General features: G+C 32.3%; 2 protein-coding genes across 4 annotated transcripts; one reads left to right on the forward strand and one right to left on the reverse strand.

Moving 5' to 3' along the window:
• Positions 1-11,279: 11,279 nt before the first annotated feature.
• On the reverse strand, positions 11,280-12,754 carry LOC112283160 (bet1-like protein At4g14600). Of its 2 annotated transcripts, XM_024521534.3 has the most exons (3): positions 12,139-12,754; positions 11,892-11,983; positions 11,280-11,760 (listed from the first exon to the last, which is right to left on the reverse strand). In XM_024521534.3, exons 1-2 carry the CDS (start codon positions 12,283-12,285, stop codon positions 11,900-11,902), a joined length of 231 nt encoding a protein of 76 aa, XP_024377302.1. In that variant the 5' UTR covers positions 12,286-12,754; the 3' UTR covers positions 11,280-11,760; positions 11,892-11,899. The 2 variants fall into 2 exon arrangements, with proteins under 2 accessions (XP_024377302.1, XP_024377300.1); XM_024521532.3 differs by lacking the exon at positions 11,892-11,983 and having other exon boundaries at positions 11,493-11,760.
• Positions 12,755-13,185: 431 nt separating this feature from the next.
• LOC112283159 (uncharacterized) lies at positions 13,186-17,074 on the forward strand. Of its 2 annotated transcripts, none has more exons than XM_024521528.3 (10): positions 13,186-13,692; positions 13,892-14,145; positions 14,285-14,502; positions 14,742-14,856; positions 15,255-15,344; positions 15,702-15,869; positions 15,970-16,077; positions 16,194-16,304; positions 16,636-16,714; positions 16,874-17,074. In XM_024521528.3, the coding sequence occupies exons 2-10, from the start codon at positions 13,936-13,938 to the stop codon at positions 16,930-16,932; spliced, it is 1,158 nt and encodes a 385-aa protein (XP_024377296.1). In that variant the 5' UTR covers positions 13,186-13,692; positions 13,892-13,935; the 3' UTR covers positions 16,933-17,074. The 2 variants fall into 2 exon arrangements, with proteins under 2 accessions (XP_024377296.1, XP_024377297.1); XM_024521529.3 differs by having other exon boundaries at positions 13,354-13,692; positions 13,934-14,145.
• Positions 17,075-21,670: the final 4,596 nt, after the last annotated feature.

Consider the following 21,670-nt stretch of genomic DNA (forward strand, 5'->3'; position numbering starts at 1 on the left):
TTTGTGGAATATTCTAGAAAGAATATAGGATGGTTATTTAAGTGGGGTCCATCATAGAACTTTCTAAAAATAAATTTAATGTGGTTATATAGGTAGAGCCTACCACCTAAGAACATTCTAGAAAATCTAGGTTAATAAGACTGGCCAAGGCCTTTTGGGGCATCTAGCGAGGTATGGCTTTAGACTCTTTCTCTTGGTAAAGTTTGGTTTTGCATCTTTTGTTCAGTTCAGTTCTGTTTTGTTTTCATTTGCTCAGTTTGTCTTTGATATCTTATTTTGTTTAATTTTGTTTAATTTTGTTCTAGTTTGTTTTGTCCTATTTTGTGATGAGGTTTTATGTTGCTATAGAATAGAAGAATCTTAGATTTTTGAAATAGTTTGGTCATGTTTCACCCTATGTGTCAATAATATATATATCTTATCTATATTTTGTTATATATTAAAATCATTTATAATTCAATTATATATATATATATAATAAATAATATCATATATATTTTAATATATATAAATTAAAAAAAATAATGATTAAATTATTTATTTTATTTTTAAAGTAATTAATTATATAACTCCAAATAGAATTTTGATAAGATATAATTTGATGTAATTTATTTTTAAAAAAAATATATTAATATTATTCTTTTTTATAACAAAAATTTAAATATTTCTTTATATAATATTTATTTTTATATCATAATAAATCATAAATTAAATCATTATACTTTTATTTTTATTTTTTTATTTGATTAGTTTTAATTTCATATTTAATATGCATGTATACTAAATCATAGTATAATCTAAAAAAACACATTGAATTGAGATTAATATTAAGACATTTTTACTCAATATCTTCATATTTCTTATCTTTAAGTAAAATGAGACCAGTTTATCTCAAAGATCTAAAATCCTTCTAATCCTTAGCAACATAAAGTCTCATCACAAAGTAAAAATAAAATAGACCAGAACAAAATTAGATAGAACTAAACAGAATAAGACACAAAAGATAAAACTAAGCAAACAAAAATACAACAAAATTGAACTGAACAAAAAGATGTAAAATCAAATTTTACTAAAAGAAAGGATCCAAAGCCATACTTGTCTAATTGCCTCAAAAAGCCCTGGCCAGTCTTATTCATACTTTGTTCTACCACCTTTGATTTTTTAGAAGCTTTTATAGTGGACTCTATCTAAATAACCGCCATAAGCTTTATTTAGAGTTTAAATGGTAGACTCCACCTATATAATCACCCTATACTCTTTTTAGAATATTCCAAAGTGGATCCAACTTGATCCACTATCCTAACTTCAATTCTAAAAACTTCCATGGTTCTAACTATCTAACTCCATTATGTCAAGAATATCAATATCTTATCTATACCCTATTATAGCTCATCCCTTTCCACTAATGTGGAATGACCTCGTTTTGCTCTTGAAGGTATCTCTAAATTGTTTCTTGGCAATGGATGAGGTTTTGTGCACGTTCCCATATTGCATCATGGATCGAATAACCTTTCCAAAGAACTTCATACTAAAATTGTGGACATTCTTTACCATGGCAAAGATAGCAATGTTTCAAAATGTTGTCTATTTCATATTCTTCTTGGTCATCAATTATGACTAGTGCTTGTGGTGATTGGTGTTAATTCAGAAAATACTTTGGCTCAATATAAAATTCCTTCAATTATAAAACATGGAAAATTGAATGAACCCAAACATGTGGAAAAAGCTCAAGGCAATATGCGACATCAAAAATCATTGCAAAAATACAAAAAGGTCTAAGCCATCGAGGTGCTAGTTTACAAATTTCAGTTGATGTAACAAGTGGCAAGTTAGCATTGGAGAATAACACTTAATCACCCTCCTAGAAGGTCATGTGTTGTCACTAGTTATCCACATATTGCTTCTATTGATTTTGTGTGATAAAGCAGTGTCGTAATATGTGAAGTCTTACTTGAGATTGCTCCGAGCACCTGAAGAATGGAAATTGCAATAACAAAATCCTAATTCTAATAGAATACTAACAATGCTCTAATTAAACCATAATAATACTAAGCAAGCTTAATCAAATTCAAAAAAATCTCAAAGAAATTTCAAACAAAGAATAAGAATTCTTAAAAAATTATCAGAAGGATCACAAATATCACTCAATACATTTCAATTTAATCTTAATTTAATTCTAATTAAAATCCTATTGAACTTCATTCAAACTTTAAGCCAAAATTAATTAAATCTTAAATCCTAATAAAATCCTAAATCCTAAATCAAACCCTAAATAAACCTTAAATCCTAAATAAAATCCTAATCAAATTCTAAACCAAATCCTAAACCCTAAATAAATCCTAACCAAATCCTAAACCAAATCCTAATCCAAACCCTCAACCCTAAATCAAATCCTAAACCAAATCTTAAACACTAAATCAAACCCTAAATCCTAAACCAAATCCTAAACCAAATCCTAATACAAACCCTAAATCTTAAACCAAATCCTAACTAAATCTTAAATCCTAAATCAAATCCTAACCAAACCCTAAACCCTAAATCAAACTCTAACCAAATCCTAGTATTTCCTACAACAAATTTAAACCTCAATAATTAATGAATAAACCATTGATTATTGCACACTTCTTAAAAATTAAGTTAAAAATAAGCACAAAAAAATTCAAAAGGATCAGAGTTACTAAATTGATGTTAACTTCAAAAATGTGCTCGGGTATTGGCCGGCCTCCTTCTCCAATCTTGATGCCAATCTTTCAGAGCCGATATCTCTCTTTTGCACTATTCGATTGATTTCAAAATTCTTATGCACATAAAAAAATAAGTCTTATATCCTCTCACATAAGTTTTACTTCAATCCAACTAGTAGATTGTAAGAAATCTAAAAAACTCTCACTGGACCTAAAATTCTACTTTCTAAGACCTTGACCCACTTAAACCTCAATATCCTTCAATTCAACTATTAGATCGAATTAAAATTCACAATACATATTGAACACAACTATAACCATTAATCTACAAAATTTCATTTATGGATCTGCTACAAACCTCTCGAAATCATCCAAAATATAAATCCTATTTTATTTCATAAAACCCAAGTCATCTAAAATAAGCCTTGACTTTGCAAAGCTCTAAAAATGTCATAACAACTCCAAATCATCCAAAATCAATGCCTATAGAAACCTTATCGAATCTTCTATCAAACCCCTTTCTCCGATCTACCAAAGAGTCATTGAGTCGCCGTCAAAGCATGGTTTTGTGCCTTGGGATCTGATTTCAATCTTGGTTCATAACCGGTCCTCTTTGGGTATCAACTTTCGTCTTCTTGAGGTAATTTTTACTAATTTGCACTCCTAACTCCTTCCTACATATGCCCATATCCTTTATTTTTCTAATCTACCTTATTTTGCCTTATTTATGGCCTTACAAAGTAAATAGAAGCATAATTTGTAAATAGGCAGCATTAGCACCTTTAATTTTTCTACCCTTTGACTAATATCTATTTTTCTAAGATAATTTGCTACAATATTTTTGAAGTGAGATCCTCAAAACATGATATTTTCTTCACCCTTTCACTTGTTATCTATGTTACATCGCGACAGCGGTGATGTTGTGTCTCTTGTAAGACTATTATAAGTTGTTGTATAAAGTCATCCATTGTCAGATTGTTGGTATTGATAGAACAATGAAGAGTTGCTAGCATAATCAAATGTTGATTGGTATTAAGAAAAAATGGTGAATGATCAGTACTTGCTTAAATACTATCATTGTAAGCAAACTCCAAAGGCGTCAAGTATTCATCTCAATCATTGTAATGAACCACTACAAATGCCCGCAGCATATCTTCCAAGGTTTCATTTGCATACTTTATTTCTCCATCTATTTGGGAATAGAAGGCTATAAACATGGCAAGTCATGTGCCTAATAGCTTGAACAAGGCTTGCCAAAAACTTCCTATGAAGTGTGGATTCCGATCTAAAATGATGACATGAGGTAATCTATGGTGACGAAAGACGGTATCAAAGAAGACTTGTATAAGCGTTGGAGCATCAATATCCAAATGCACTATAGCCAAGTGAAGTTGCTTTGAAAGTTACTCGACAAAGATAACAATCTCGATATGATTATAAGGCATTTGCAACAAACATGTAATGAGATCCATAGTCTCTTGCTCGTAATATGCCATAGGTAGCAAAATTAGCTACAATAGTCTCAGAGATATTGTAATGCGTGTTTTATTATATTGACATAACTTGTAGTAGCATACGAAAGGTCAAACATCATGATCCAAACTTGCAAAAATCATGTCCTTGAAATCTATTTTGGAGTCTTCTGTTACCTTAGATATCTAAATATTAAAATATTGTGTCCCTTTTGAAATATGTGCATCTGCAGTTTAGCATTGTCAAGTATATAAATATCAGATTGAGTACTCAAACTATTCTTTCTAATGATGATGTCATGTTTTCATATTTTCTTGATATAAATTGTGTAACAAGAGTTGATAGTCAATCTGAACATCCATTGGCTTTCGTAACAGATAGTGTCACCTCACTTTTGTAACATATACAATTGCTAATTGCTCTCAATAATGTATAAAGTAATTGTACTTTACCATTTTAAACTTGTATGATTCTTATGCCATAGGTTGAAGGTCCTTATCAAAGTCTTATTGAATGACTGCTCCAATAGCAAAGTTGGAAGCATCAATGTCAAGCTTATAATGGAGATTAGGATCATATGGTTGTAATATTGGAGTAATAATGAGTGCCTTTTTTAACTTATCAAAGGCATTTTGCTGCTCTAGTTTCTATTCAAATGGAGCACCTTTCTCCAATAGGTTTGTCAATGAAGTAGCAATATGTGCAAATCAGCAAACAAAATGGTGATAATATCTAGCAAGGCCTAAAAATGAATGGACTTTTGAAGCATTCTTGAGGGTTGGCCAATCCTCCAGTGATTTCATCTTATCTTGCTCCATATGCTTACCTTTAGCACACATCACATGCCCCAAAAGGTGGCTTTTAAATTCCAAACTTCACATTTTGTTTATTTATAATAGAAGAAATTATTTAATAGCCAGCATAACACTTCTTGTAGATGTTGCTCATGCTCTTCAGAGATTTTATTATATATGAAGATATCATCAATGAAGATGACTACAAACTTATCCAAAAGGTCCCAAAATAATATATTTATAGAATCTATGAACGAAGCTAGAGCATTCGTGAAGCTTAAAGATAAAACCAACCATTCAAAATATCCATAGTATATATAAATTGTTATCTTTTCTATATCTTCTCTTAGAATAGATATTTGTCAATATCCACTTTGAAGATCCAATTTATTAAAGATGGTTGTACCTCGAAATTGGTCAAGAAGATCATCTAGGTCAAGGAGTGAATATGTATTTTTAACAGTCTACTTATTGACACCTCAATAGTCAATGTAAAGGTCAAGTCCATCATCCTTCTTAGATACAAAAAGTACAAGTGTCTTCCATGGTGATATACTCTCTCGAATGAGGCTTTTTTTGAAAAGTTTGTCTAATGTCTTTTGTAGCTCTTTAAGTTCTTTTGGTGCTAAGAAATAAATTGATCGACTTGTTGGTTTGGCTCTAGACAATAATTCTATTTGAAAGAAGGCACCCTGGTCAAGAAATATGCCACTAGGTAGGTCGATTGGAAAGACATGTTGATATTCCTATATAAATTGATCTGCTTATTTTACTCCTTTGATTGTCTTTTTTTCTATTGATGGAAGATTTAGAACCACCATATAGCTCAATTACTTCTATTGTATTTACTCCTTCATAAAGGTCGTCTCTACAAGTAAGTCTTTAGTTGCAGATTATTTTTTTGCTTCACTTGATGTGGAGGTACAAAAAATCACCTTGTGTTCATCATCTGTGAAGGAGATTATCCTTACCACCTAATTAACTTACTTATTTTTTGCTTTTAGCCATAGCATACTAAAGATAACATCATACTTTAGCTTTGTTACCTTAAACTTCTTTCTTAAGACATAGGTGTTTATCAATGTGAAGGTTTATTCTTTACATATCTCATTCAATGCATTCTCTTAGTCATCTACATGATATATACCTCTTCCATAGATTACCTTAATTTTAATTCTTAATCATTTGGCAATTTCAATTGAGATGCAATTTTTTGTAGAGCCACAAAATACAAGCACTTGACATGGTTGTCTTTTAGTGGTTCCATTAGATGCACTAGTTAATTCTTTTTATAATTTTCTAAAGCTATGCTATTTTTCTCTGAGAGATAATAGCTATCTCCAATACTTGCGCTAAGTGCCTTTACTGAGAAGTCTTATTTTTCTATTTTGTTTCATTATCGATTTGGTGAATTTTGAGATTGTGAATTTTTTTTATTTTATTGATGCTTGAATTTTGATGTTATAGACAATCGCTGATCTGATGGCTTGGCTCCTGACAATAGAAACACAATCCCTTTTGTACCAATATTTTTCGTCTTTGTAATATCAATGATCCTTGTAAGGCATCAATCTCTATTTGTGTTGCTTGTTATGCTATAGTATTAGATAGTGGCATAGGACTTTGAGCTATAGGTTGTACTCTATAATTTTTGAAATCCATAGCATCGACCCTCTCTGTAATCCAAATTTCTTCTTCAAATGTTTGTAGATCCTTTAGTTCCACCTCTCATTGGATTTCCGATTTTAAACCTCGTAGGAATTGATCCATCATCTCCGCCCTCAAAACATTGTCAATTTAGAGACTTACAGACTTGAATTAGGAGATATAATCTTGTATTAACCTAGATTGTATAAGATTTATGAATTGATCGCATGTTAACTTCTCTGCATTGATGGACCAAAATTGATTCGTAAACTTGGTCTCAAACTCCTCTCAATCACAAAATCCACCTTGAACTCCAAAGCTTTGAACCCAATATCTCCACCCTATAGTTGCCGCATCTCTCAAAAAGTTGGTTGCATACATAATTCCTTCAATGGTATTTGTCTCAGATAGTTGGAGGTATTGCTGCATGTTAAAGAACTATTGCCATATATTTTCTTATCTTAAAGTCTCAGAATATGTACAAGGCTTCCTCAATTTCAGCCTAGCACATGTTGACTTTCTTGTCCTCAAGGCCTTTATTAGCCCTTGCAAAGTAATTATCTGGCATAAGAAGTGCTGTATTTGAGTTTTCATTTGGAATTACTCTTTTATATCTTTCATATTGTAATTTCTCCATTGAACTCTACTATTGTAATGTCTTCTCATCTTCTAGTTGACTTTTTAAGAGTAGCTCATGGTAGCTTTAATACAGTACTCGGTGTGACCACAATAATTTTACTAAGAGAAAGGATCCAAAGCCATATCTAATTAGATGCATCAAAAGGCCCTGGCCAGTCCTATTTATACTTTGTTCTACCACCCTGGATTTTTTAGAAGGTTCTATAGTAGGCCCTATTTATATAACTACCTTAAGCCTTTTTTAGAAGTTTCTATGATAGGCCCTACTTATACAACCATCTTAAATTCTTTCTAGAATGTTCCACAATAGATCCTACCTAATCCACTAATCTAACTCCAACTCTAGAAACTTTCATAGTTCTAACTATCTAATCCCATTATGTCAACAATACCAATATCTTATCAATACTCTATTATATCAAGAATTATAAAATTAAATCATTCTTATGAATAAATGTTTAAAATTTTGTCACACAATAAATTATAGTATTTATTCATATAATTTTTAATATTAAATCAAATTTTATAAATTAAATTTTAAATCCTAAATTCTAGAGTTAAATTACACAAAGATAAAATTCAACAATTAGTAAAATATTACATATCTTACTTTGTTGGATGCATAGTAAGTGGCCCTCAAAATCTAAAAGAGAGATTAGTAATTATTTTTAGTTACATTCATAATTACATTAAATCTTTAAAATAAAAAATATTTATTTTATAAAATAATATAATTAATTTTAAAGACTTATGACATGACTTGAAATATCCTTAAAATTACAAAAATGAATCATAATAGAATTAAAAAAAAAAAACATCAATGGAGTAGAAGAGATGTTACAGCAAGATTAAAATTTGATGTAAGAATGAAACAAGGAATCTAAGTTAGACTAGTAACCACTAACGAGATAGAAGATAGATTGCAACATAATTAAGATCTTTAAGAATGAAATAAGAAGTTGCAACAAAGACTTATAATAATTGAAGTACTAATGGAAGAGATTAAAGACTTGTATCAAGACTTAAAATTACTAGAGAAGTAAGGAAGAGGGTTGTGGCAATATTAGAAGTCAACATAGAATTAATAAAGAAAGGTGCAATAGAACAAATAATTATCTATGTAGTAGATGAAGATATTGAAGATTAATAGTAGGACTATGTCACAGTGTCGTATTGTAACATGACCATATGGTAAAAGATAATAATATGGATCTTATTACAGAAGAGCCAAGTTAAAAAATAAAGTAGAAAAATATGGATAAAAGATAGGAAGACAGTAAAACTTTTAGTAGTGGTATTTTTTTTTTTACAATAGTGACTTCTATTTACTTTATAGGGCCATAAATAAGGTAAAATAAGGTAGCTTGGAAAAATAAATGATATAAGTATGTTTAGAAAGAAGTTAAGAGTAAATTCTAGCAAAAATTATCTAGAAAAACTAGATATTGATACCCAAGGAGGGTCGGTTATCAACTTGGATCAAAATCAGACCTTGAGGCATAAAATTGAGCACCTATGGCAACTCAAGGATTCTTTTGTAAATCAAAGAATAGAGTTTGATAGCAGATTAGATAAAGTTTTTTTAAGTATTAGTTTTGAGCAATTTAGAATTTTTATGACTTTATAAGAGCTTTACAAAGTCAAGATTGTTTTCACATGACTTGGATTTTGTGAAATAAAATAGGATTGATGTTTCTAGTGATTTCAAGAGTTTTGTAATAGATCTATGGATGAAATTTTGTAAGTTAATGGTCATAGTTGTGTTTAATATTTTTTGTGAATCTTAGCTCAATCTAATAGTTGAATTGAGGATTATTGAGGTTTAAGTGTGTCAAGGTCGCAAAAAGTAGAATTTTAGGTCTAGTGAGGGTTTTTAAGTTTTCTTGCAATGTACTAGTTGGATTGGAGTGAAATTTGTGTGAAGATATTAGACTTGTTTTTCTATGTGTATGAGAATTTTGATATCAATCGAACAGTGAAAAAAAGAGATATTAGCTCTGGGAGATTGGCATCAATGTTGGAGAAGGAAGCCGGCCAATATCCAAGCACGTTTTTCAGGTTATCATCTATTTGGTAATTTTGATCCTTTTCAAAAAAAAATTGCTTTTTTTCAACTTAGTTTTTAAGAAGTGTGCAAAATTTGAGTTAAGATCAATGGTTCATACATTAGTTATTGAAATTTAAATCTATTGTAGAAATTACTAGGATTTGGTTAGGGTTTGATTTAGGGTTAGGATTTGGTTAGGATTTGATTTAGGATTAGGGTTTGGTTTAGGATTTAGGGTTTAGGATTTGATTAGGGTTTGATTTAGGATTTAGGATTTGATTTAGGATTTAGGATTTGGTTTAGGATTTATGGCTTGATTAGGGTTTTATTTGAGTTTGTTTAAGATTTAAGATTTAGTTAGTTTTTGGCCTAAAGTTTGAATGAAGTTCAATTAGATTTCAACTAGGATTAAATTAAGATTGAATTGAGATGTATTTGAGATATGTTTGTAATCATTCTAATATTTTTTTAAGATTTTTTATTGTTTCTTTGGAATTCCTTTGAGGTTTCTCTGAATTTGATTAAAGCTTATTTAGCATTGTTAGTGTTCTATTAGAATTAGGATTTTGTTGTTGCAATTTCCATTCTACCTTCCATAGCTAAGTGCTCGGAGCATTCTCAAGCAAGACTTAATGTATCACGACAACAGACATACATATTTATTCCAATAGTTACCTATATGATTAAATAGAAATAGATATAAATAAATTAATTTTATAATATCCTCTAGAGAAGCTTTTTAGAAGCTTCATAGATGCTGCTCTGACTTTATACATGTTTGTAGTTGATTGATGAATTAGAAACTTGATCAATAAGTTAACCATATGTCATACATATTGTTAGCTTATGGAACAAGCTAAGTATGAGGCATACATATAGAAAACTTGCTTCACAAGTTAAGGTGTATATCTTACAAAATCAATACACGTTAAAGGTCCTATAGAACATCGCCACATAGCTAGTTAGATAGTATATATGGAAACAAGAGTGCAGTCTTTTTTATACTTATCAACAACTTTTTAGTTCTTAGTCTTGTTTCAAGACTTTTTAATCTTCTTGTCTTTAGCAGTAGTCATTCTAATTCAATATATTACCATCTTTGAGTGACTTTTTACTCTTTTTGAGTGATACAAAAATGTATTGGATTTTTTTTCTTTGAAATTCATGTCCTTCACAAACTATGAGTTGTTAGAATTGTAATTATAGAAGATAAAAGAAGATAGTAACAAAGGAGTAAAAAAAGAACAAGAGAAAATGAAGAGACCAATGGTATTGTGTTGTAACATGGCTATTAAATGAAAGAAAAAAAAAATACTATACTATATAAGAGCTTATTTTAAAATATAATAGTAATTTACTTTAAAATATAGATAATAATTAATAAGAAAGTAAAATTAATAAATATTAATACTTTTTTATAAAAAAATATATTTTTATATATTTTATAGGACCATAAATAAGAAAAAAAGATAAATTAGCAAAAATAATATTATAAAAATCTTTACGTAGAATTATAGAATAGCAATCAAAAATTACTTAGATAAAGCTTAAATTGATATCTATAGAGGGGCGGTGATAAACCATAGCCAAAATAGATCTTAGAAACAAAATTGTAAACTTACAAAAAATTGAGCTCTTTTTTATTCATCAAAGTGTATATTTTGAAAGAAAACTTAATAGGATTTCTATGAACATTGGTTTTGAAGAATTTGAGTGTATATTAACTTTGTAAGAACTTTGCAAATTTTAAGTTATTTTGGATGACTTTGTTTTGTGCTAAATAAAAAAATGATTACAATTTTGTAAATCTTGTAGTGGATTAAGTTATTTATATTCATGTATTCAAGAAGGATAAATTTAATCTACAAAATTTACATTAAGATTGAAAAAAGAAGAAGACACCTAATACAAAAACAAATTTGAGCCATTTCTTCCAATCTATAAGTTAAATTTTCTTCAAAACTTTTTTTTCTTGTTTTTAAGTGATAGGTGAAATGTGTGAAAATTTTGAATTAAGATCAATGGTTATAGAACTTATTGAGGTTTGAAATCTAATGTGGTATTTATATAAGGCTTGACTAGGATATGTTGGAGTTTCTTTTGTATTTCTTTAGGTTTCTTTAAGAAACCCGAAACCCTAGCCCTAAACCTTAAAACCTGGTCTCGGATTAACACAGGTTTCAAATTATCGTCTTGCTCTGTTTCCAGTTTGGGGGATAGTTCCACGGTGGTTGAATTAAATATCGATAATTTACATGACCATACAAAAGCTGAATTGGTTTAAAGTTATACAAATTTACAAATTTCCCTACCAGTGTGGTCCAAGATATTTAGTGTACAAATAAACACAGGAAAAACACAAAAGAGCAAATCCAACTGCTGGATGCAGAGGGTTGATGTCTCGTCTAGATAGGGTCCTTTTGAGCTTTCGCATCGTGGTTGTCAACATGGCTTGTCTCTTGGCTACTGTTTCTTCCTGCACGCACAAGGGCAAAAGTAGGAATATGGAGTCATTGCAAACTGTGTAAAAATGATTGCAACCTAACATTGAAGACCTATTTGTCATAAAAATTGTTCGAAGAAGAAGCATAGATCTGAGACACTGACCTTTCTTTCTACATGTTTTTCAGGTAACTGCTTATCAGCTGATTTAGAATATCACTCTGAAATCTGGTCTCCGTCTCAATATGCTGCGCCACCTGAATTTTATAATACAAATTCAACTATTATCTAAGTTCAATTGAACTTCAACAGTTTCGATTCTGCAGAGACTCTCTATATTGGAAATTCATCTTTCCTTCCTCTGAAGAAATCACTTCGTATGCATGAGCACCGCATACGAGAATAATCATACCTGCTTGAGTTGCGCTACTTTTCCACTGAGACCGGAAATTTTCTCATCCAGCTGGTCCCGAGGATCAACTCGCAGTTGCACCTGGTTAGAATTGTATCTGTTGCCAGGGTTCTTACGCCGTCCTAAACTATCATCTATCCAAGCCATGGTTGTAAATTAAATACACCAAGCTCTTGTCAGTCTAGGAACTTAAAGCACTACACCTTGGGGATTAATGGAGTGTGTTAGTATGCTCCTAACCATGATTGCAGTGAGTCTGCCACTCTTAGAGACCAAGTTGTTTTGGAAGATATCTCACAAGCCGGATTCAAAGTGGCTATAATTTCCATCGAACTGCATTGCATGAACTTCTGCGTCAATATCAATATCCTTTGTTCCGAAAGAAGAATTACAACCGTTATTCAGGTCAGACCCTCACCACTATTCCGAGCGGCCTTCATATCATAATTTCTGTTAATTTTCAGTGGAGTGTTTTCAAAGCCAGCTTTCCGCAAATCGTATGTACCAGGTGTTGCATGGTAAGCATGCAGATGTCAATTTTGAGTGAAACTCCCAATGCTTCTCCACCATCACCACGTGCCAATCAATGCCGATTAGCTATTATCGCAGGGGAAATTTCATTCCATCTACGTCACTGCACCAAGCTAAATATTTCTACGAATGGTATTTTATCCAAAAGGAGGAAATTAAAAGAAAGAAAAGAAAGGAAATCCAATAAGAATTAAGAGGTTTCGATGCGGACGATAGATCGAATATCACTAACCAAGCCACTGCTATGGCACCGGCAATTCAAATCAGCAAATGTAAACGCACGCATGAAGCAGACTACAGAGCAATCCAAAAAGTATACCACAAGTAAAATCGTGACACTCACTCGCGTGCTTCGATTTTGACGCCGAACATGACCAGATGCTACAGCTACAAACACAAGATCTGAAGAGAACATCACCAGAAGTTACAAATTGGTCGCAATTTAAAAAACGAAGCCGTTTAGCAACTACATAGGCCGCTCCGACAGAAGCTCGCGCGAAAGGTGGTCATGGCGATGGAGCCCTTCCGCTATTCAACAACACAAAGTCAAAGAAAGCAGAGGGTGAACGAAACATAAGTCTCGGTGAACCTGGATGATTTTCGGTCGTTTGGTGACGTGATCCAGAAGTTGCCTCTCTTGATACGTAAATTGTTTGTGGGGTACTGAAAGTGAAATCGAACCATTCCCCAATGTAAATTTAGGGTTTAAGAAAATCAGCAGCAATTCTACGCTCTCCGTACAGTCTTGAACCTTTCAAATCGGGAAGGCCAATGTTTTAGGGCTTATCACACACTCCAACATGTCTATTCGAGATGTGAAATCTAATGCACCAGAAGTTTGATGTTGTCGACGTCTCCTACTGCTTCAATCCGTGGCTACATCAGATCGCTGCTTTGTATTCTTCTATCATGGTGTTGCGCTTAGTCACGTACTTTTCGAAGTGAACGTGAGTTTACTTATAGTCAATCACCTCACCTTCACACCTTGTGAACTTCATTCAGTGTCAACATTTGGAATTACAGGTACTCTTTCCTTGCTTTGGATTACGGAATTGTTTAGATGCGGAGGTCTAAACCCTTTTTACGATTGCAGCATTTCTTTGCTGTGTACTTCATAGTGACTTCGCGTTGTTTTTGAGAAGGATGGTAGGATGTCTGACGATACTGCCAGGTATTATCTCGCTAGGGATTTTTGTGATAGCGGTGGTTTTGGGTTTTTCAGAGATAGTATGAAGTGAACCTGATCGAGGAATTCATCCTTCAGGAATGGAAGACGAGGCTGTACCACTAGCGGTTCCGCTCTTCGATACTTTACAAGAAAATGAGAGCAGCACGAAATCGACCCAAGTTTCAAATACGGGAGAGTCCGTGAAGAGTCTGGCAACTAGAGATGAAGATCATGGAAATGTTGGTGAGCAAGCTGAGTCAGTGGGGATCACTATGATTACAGGGTATTTGGGTGCTGGTAAAACCACGGTAAGCGGAATCAATCACAGATTAGTGTGTAAATTAAGTGAAGACCTAACGTTCTCATTCCTGTTTCCCTTTAATGAAATTTTCTCTTGCAAGTTGAATTGTTGACATGTGGGCTCATTTGAGTGTATTTGTTCTGCAGTTAGTCAATTATATTCTGAATGAAAAGCATGGTCGAAGAATAGCAGTGATCTTGAATGAGTTTGGAGACGAGCTAGGGATAGAAAAGGCTATGGTGAACGATGGAGCAGGCGGTGCACTTGTAGAAGAATGGGTGGAGCTAGGCAATGGTTGTGTTTGTTGCAGCGTCAAGCATAGTTTTGTTCAAGCTCTTGAACAACTGCTCGAGCGCCGGGAAAAGTGAGAGTCTACTTCGATCCCTAAAACTCTCGCTAGGCTACCATATCTCAAAGTTGTCTAGGTAGTATCATCCTGTATTCTTGTCGTTCTATGTATATATACATACACATACACACACACACATACTTACGCGCACACACACACACACACACATATATATATATATATATATATATATATATATACTACGATTGCCTTATAATTGACCTGTATTGAATGTTTACGTCCTGTCCGTGCAGATTTGATCATATTTTATTGGAGACAACAGGTCTCGCCAATCCTGGCCCTGTTGCTGCCGTGCTTTGGGTGGATGATCAACTCGAATCCCCTGTTCACTTGGACTCCATTGTTACGGTATGTTCTTCTTTACTGTCATTCAAAATGTCACTCATCAGAATTCGGTGACCATAATTGACACCTATCAATTGTGACCAGGTTTAGGGGTTTAGAGTTCAGGCCTGACCAATAAGATTGCGTATACTTGAAAACTTCAAAGCGATTTATATTGAAGTTATGCAGCTATTCCTTCTCAACAGTGATATCTATTGCTATATTGGGTTCTTGAGTTGGACCTTGTCTTTGGGATCAAGTTTCTACGTCCTTTTAGGATTGAGGACGCCTAGATTGCCTCGGCAATTTTGTGCTCGAGAACAATCATATTCATCAAGTTACCTATTTCGCAAAGAATGCGAGTCAGAATTGTCAGATGTTTGTGCGTTTGTTTTAAACAAGCAGTGGATGTGGGTTGACAGGTTGTGGATGCTAGGAACTTGAAACAACAACTCGCAGATACACGGGAAACAGGAGCAGTGAATGAAGCTTACCTTCAGATCGCTTTTGCGGTATTTTTCTTTGCTTCTGTGAATGTTCTTATTTTTTACGCATACAAAAGTCGCGTCAACTTAGTTCCAGTACTTTTTCTCATATCTTGAAGATGCTACACTGAGTCGAATCATGTTTCGGTGCTGCTACGCTACGGATCTACGTGCTAAATATCTGCTAGAGTCAGAGACACTGTCTTGGACACCAGCATATGCCAATGATACTAAGCAAATGGCAGCAGTGGCAATTATAGCTCCCACATCACAAATACTGAATTTTCTAGAAAGTCACTTGGATTTTCTAGTGACGGCAAGGAACCCACTCAAGTGTAAGGAAAAGCTGAACCTGTTGAGGAATTGACAGGAGTTATGATACAGGATGTGGTGCTTCTCAACAAGGTTGACCTTGTGAGCGGAGGTATGGTGGAAGTGGAGGATTTAGAAGCCCGGATTCATAATATTAATGGGTTAGTGAAAATTGTTCGCTCTGTGCGATGTCAAGTGGACCTCAAGGATGTATTTGAGCGTAGAGCGTACAAATCTCAGGTACAATTGTATTCTATTTTTGAGTCTATGCAATCTGATTTTTGAGATATTTAAAACTTCTGGGGTTATGTCTAATTCCTCTCCACATCAAAATGCACAGCAATTGATGAATGTGGAAAGACTCTTACAATTGGATGAACGAGATGTACATGATCGTATGGTGGGCACCGTCAGTTTCTCTTTGTCTGAAACTGCCAACCTGGACAAGGTAACTTCTCTACCGACCTTATCCTCGAAGATTACTGCATCGATTGACTTGTCATGACCGAAGTGAGTTTTGATTGGGTAACTGAAAAGGTGTTCATAATTATCTTTATCCGACAGGTGAATGACTGGCTTGGAGAGCTCTTGTGGGAGGGTGGAAAGGACTTCGAAATCTATCGTATGAAAGGTGTCCTGAATATTGATGGGTCTGACACCATGCACATGCTTCAGGTAATATTTTAGACCTCGTTGCATTATCTTTTGAAGCTTACAACCAGAAGTACCATCCTATGTATAGTCCATAACTTTAATATAGGCTGCTACGTGAGGTTAAAACCTCTCTGTACTCATGGTCTTTGCTGCTTCAAAAGGCTTTTTATAGGTTATGCACATTTCTTTTAGTTAAGGCTTTTTTTTGGCTATCCTCTTGGTGCAAGAAATGCGTCTAATCAGAAATGTTAACTGAACATAAAATAACTACCTAAGTTTGAAAGGTCCTTAAGCCTGGTTTTAGTTGCACTTATCACCCACCTTATTGAATACGTATGGTTTGTAAATGCAGGCTGTACGTGACCTCTACGAGATTGTCCCTACTCGATCTTGGAGATCAGATGAGAAGCGGACACACATAGTCTTCATAGGTATGTTTTGAAGTGCTGTCTCAGGGTCTACTCTTTGATTGTCATGCTTGTGTTCGTTTGCTTGCATTCTGTCTTCGAAATTGTTCTTTTCATGGCGATATTTCACAATTCAGTAATTTTTTATGCCAATCCTAACTTTGAGCTGTGGGTGCTGTGTAGGGAAGAATCTGAAGAAAGATTATCTTTTTGAGTCTTTCAAGACGTGTCTGTCGATGTAGTTAGATTAGATGCACGCGATGTATCGGCTCCTTGTTTTCAGCTATTAAGAAACGTGTTTTTAAAGATAACCGTATAAGATATTTGTAAAACTCTATTTATGCACTGAAATTGACTTTGGAAAAGGGAATCTGTTTATCTCAATCATATTTGTTCCTCGACGTACAGTGCTGAATCCTATATCATTCAAGATCATCGGAACGCTTTGTCTCAATAAGAATTCTTTTTGTATAGATTCATTTCCTCGGCCAAGCAGGGTTTGCAAGCTGGATTTCTTCATCAGGAATGATTTCTAAATGCCAGATGTTGCTCCGAGGCTTTTTGAGTGCATTGACTTGGGAAGAATTGTACTTCGATGGCAAGCTGGTAGGTTTTGTACGTGAATGTGTATAAATATATATATATATATATGTATATATATACACACACATATATAGTTTGCATCGCTTGGAATCTAAAACAAATATTTAATATTAGAATGTTGTGTGTAAAACGAAGATTGACATCGAAGTATCAAAAATGTCAAAAAGATATACATCCAGTCAAGTTATAGGAAGTGAGGTTTTTTTAGTTTATCATTTGAATCTTTGTTGCCAATGACAATGGCAGTTTTCTTTTTTAGAATATAAATATACATTGTAACTTTTCAAAATTTTGTAGAATATTAGAAGTAAGTGGCATTCATGATTAAGTGCTTCCAATTTACAACATGGGTTCAACAAGATGCCATTATAAAATATATGGAAAAATAATATACATTGTCACGGCTATTTGAAGATACAATGTTAAACTTAAAATACAAATGAGAAAAGGTATCACAACACAAGTATATAAGAAATTTGTAACCTTTGAATAAAGTTTTAAAACACTACAAAGAATAGAAAACATGGTTGTGTCAAAGTTGCTTGGCTATTTAGAACCATCATGAATATTTAGAAATCAAACTTGTCTTTATAATAGCCAAGCAACTTTATCACAATTGAATTATACTAGTTTTTTACACTTAATTTTGATCTAATCTTATTCATATATATTGTTATGCTAATAATATTTAATGTCACATGATATTAAAATGAAATAGTTGTAATAAAATGATTAAACAGAAAAATAAAAATAGAAATGAAATAACCAATATTATTTTTATTTATTTATAAATTAATAATTTTTTGTCACCATTTAATAAATAATTAAAAATAAGAAATCAATATTTTCTATTGATGTTAAAATCGTTTGTTTAATTCTTAGAACCATTAAACTAAATAAGTCTTATGAAACAAGATTCTCCATACTCTTTGTGGCATTAAACAGGTTTGGTAAGCATTAAAAAGAATATTACAAAATTATTAAGTTTTTTAAAAAAAACAAAAAGAAGTATAAATTATCGTTTAAGGTATTGATGAAAAGTCATGAGTCACAAAAGATTATAATGATTGTAGAGAATGAAATAAATTGGTCTTTTTGGATATACCCCATCTTATTTTTAAAAGAAAATTTTACATAATTTACAAAAGTAGGACATATGAACATTTTTTGGCATATAGGCAAGAAGTCAATATCAATAGAATTGTTCTTATTTTATTCTTAAATAATGTTCTCCCAAATTTTATCATATATTATTGGATCATATTGTATGTACTTGCTGGATGAAATTTGGCTCTTCAAAGTATTATAAAAAAAAAAAAAAAAAAAAAAAAAATCTTAAATATATGTTTTAAAGTTTAGATTTTGGAGAATTGAATGGAAATGTTTGTTAGGAGATGGTCTAATACTCTTTTGGATTTTGTAATCATGAATACATTTTTAGATAATAAAATATATTCACATAAAATCTATCTAATCTAGTTAAATCTAAAATTCTTACAAGCTAGAAACTAGTCTTAAGTTGGAATTAGATCTTAAAGAAGTTTAACGTTTTTGCTTCATTCTTAACAACAATCCTATCACAGTATGTTGATTTATTACTTATTAATTTTTTTATTTTATAATTATTTTACGAATTTAAGGAAATTCATTTTAAAATAAATGCTCATTTCTACATTCTAATTGAAATTAATCTAATAATGGTTTAAAGCAAAAAAATGATTTAATTTCAATTATTCACAAACATGTCTTTAAGTAGAATAAATAGCTCATTTTTATTCAATAATTCATTTATATTCTCCAATAGATGAACCTATGTCTTAGAACATGATTGAAAAAACATACAATAAACCGACAAATTGTAGAAGAATCTTAAATAAGGATAAAGGAGGCATGTAGAGTATGTTTAAACTCTCATTTATTTTAAAAGACCTCTTCAAACCTAATATCAATCTTAAACATTCATAGAACATTATGAAAAAATGAATGCAAGTTTAAGCTATATTAAGTAGATAGTACATAAATTAAAAATTATTAATATATATATATATATATATATATATATATAAATAAAAGATAGTAAAATTCTATCAAACCATCTTCTAGTCAAATTTGTAATACACCTGTAAATTTCTTTGAAGTACCTCTATTGGACTTTTATTTGTAAATTTAAGACGTCAATTAATTTTTGATTTATAAAATAAAATTCAAACTTATTTGTGCTTAAAAAAAATTAAAGTAGCAAGAAGAGTTATAATAGTTACAACATTCTTATTTATTTTTGATATTTCTTTCTCGCCATATGAACTTTGTCTTTGGTCTTTTTCTTTTTCTTTATCCTTTTTTTTAAGATCACGTTACTGTTAAAAATATTATTTAAAATAATATGCAATATTTAATAAGATCTAAAACATCTTGATTCATATGTTGCAAATTCGCAAAAAATAAGAACTTAGAAATTATTGATTTAAAAGAAGCTACACAAACATTCTTAATCAAATCAATTGTTTGAACTCTCTACCTCAAATTCAAATACACAACAATTCCTTAGACATAGAATAATGCATGCTAAGTTTATTTCTATAAGTAAAATATGGATGGTTTTTTCATAGAATTTAATATCTAATTATAATAATACAAATTTAGGTCTAACAATTTATTAAGCATGGATGTCTATTATCTTGTTTTGTTTTTTGTTCTGTGTATTCATCATCATTAAACTTCTAACAAAGCTTAGAATAGATTCTTTTGGTAGAATCCAAACATATCATTATGCTCATAAATATGCACATTGATCTTAATAGAGCTGCCATTTTTTTAATCACAAGGATTAATTAAAGATTTGTTTACTGATTTTAATCATCTCTTATCTCTAGATGAAGTAAGACAAATCTGTAAAATGCTTCTTCAAGATTCATATTTTTAGAATGTGATCATATTTTTTCTTTTAAAATTGTAACATAACTAATAACTAAATGTAGACATTTATCATTATTATTATTATCATTATTATTGTTATTTTAATGCCTCAAAATCAAGATATTATTTTGTGTATCCTTTGGGAATAAAAAATGAAGAGGTTTTGTAATATATGGTTACTATTACATTTGTTTTTATGGATTATATCATTTCAACGTTACAAATCTAGACTCAAGATGGTAGTGTAGAATGACCTCCATAATGGGAAAATGATACAAGAGGGATTCATTGATTATAGGCAAGTTTTATGGCTAGTTTCATACAAACAAATATATAACAACCAAACAACAAGGCATTTTATATATTTATTTTATTTATATATTTGTTCAAAAGATGAGATAGAATATTATCGGCAAAATATGTGACAAGGTATCCAACTTAACAAACAAATGGAACTCCAGAGGGCCTCCATACAACTTGATAATCCATGAAAACATATAAAGAATAGAATAGCTTAGGAACTTGATAATTCATGAAAACCCAGAAGAAGAAGAGGAAGAAGAAGAGTAGAACAAGCTTAGAAATTTGTTCTAGATGCTAACTTTTAGATCTGCCCACAAAAGGTGATAAAGTTGGTTCACTTTGTAATTTATCCAATTCCATCCATGGCAGTGAGTCTTTCCCAATTTATATCCAAACAAACAAACAAACAACCGAAACCAAGACCAGCGATGGACGAATGAAAAGAAGAAACAGTCTCTGAAAAGCAAGCTCAAGCACACAAAAAAAAAGCCCCCCAATCACAAATCAAGCATCATCATAATGTTTTATTGTTGTTGTTGTTGTTCGTCCGGGCATTCCCAACAACCATCAACAGACCAAGTCCGCGATGAGGAAATGGACACCAGAGAGAGCAATCACGCAAGGTTTGGAGTAATGGCGAGCTCACGAACATCACGCCGTCACCAAACCGGGATTCGTCAAAAGGATTGCGAGCTCTGTTTGGTTGTGGGGCGTGTCGACAGAGGCCGAGTTGCTGATCATGCCTACAACCCTCGGATGAGGGATAGGTTGTTTATTTTGGGTTCCAGACTGTGCTTTTCCATCGTCAACGAGTTGCTTGCTTGCTGTTCCTCGTGCCAATACTGTTGTTGTTGTTGTTTTTGTTTTTACTGAGGTGGGTTCACTGAGGCTTGGTCCATAGAATACCTCTGCAACCTAATCCTGCGCTTGGCTGGCTTCGTGGTGTGGATCATGCCTTGAGCTGGGTCCTACCTCATGCTTTCCATGAGCTTACCGAGTTAGAGGATGGCGGCAGCCGCTCGTCTAATCACAAGGCGTAGTTCGATGTCAACCCTCCTGAGGCCTCGCCCCTTGCGTATCTTAGTGGGCGTGGGCGATATTGTGGGTGGCGAAAGTGAGATACCCGGTCGTCTTCTTTCGTTTCTTTGACTGAGGCCG

Source organism: Physcomitrium patens, chromosome 6 (genome assembly GCF_059467195.1).
Source record: "Physcomitrium patens ecotype Gransden chromosome 6, ASM5946719v1, whole genome shotgun sequence".
Classification (NCBI taxonomy): Eukaryota; Viridiplantae; Streptophyta; class Bryopsida; order Funariales; family Funariaceae; genus Physcomitrium; species Physcomitrium patens.

Excerpts from the sequence above, each read along its gene's own strand:
- LOC112283159 (XM_024521528.3), top strand. The coding sequence starts at position 13,936 with ATGGAAGACGAGGCTGTACCACTAGCGGTTCCGCTCTTCGATACTTTA. Across the intron at positions 16,078-16,193 it reads AAACTGCCAACCTGGACAAG|GTGAATGACTGGCTTGGAGA; the intron begins GTAACTTCTCTA and ends TTTATCCGACAG. Across the intron at positions 16,305-16,635 it reads ACACCATGCACATGCTTCAG|GCTGTACGTGACCTCTACGA; the intron begins GTAATATTTTAG and ends TTGTAAATGCAG.
- LOC112283160 (XM_024521532.3), bottom strand. The coding sequence starts at position 12,285 with ATGGCTTGGATAGATGATAGTTTAGGACGGCGTAAGAACCCTGGCAAC. Across the intron at positions 11,761-12,138 it reads AAGTAGCGCAACTCAAGCAG|GAAGAAACAGTAGCCAAGAG; the intron begins GTATGATTATTC and ends TTGTGCGTGCAG.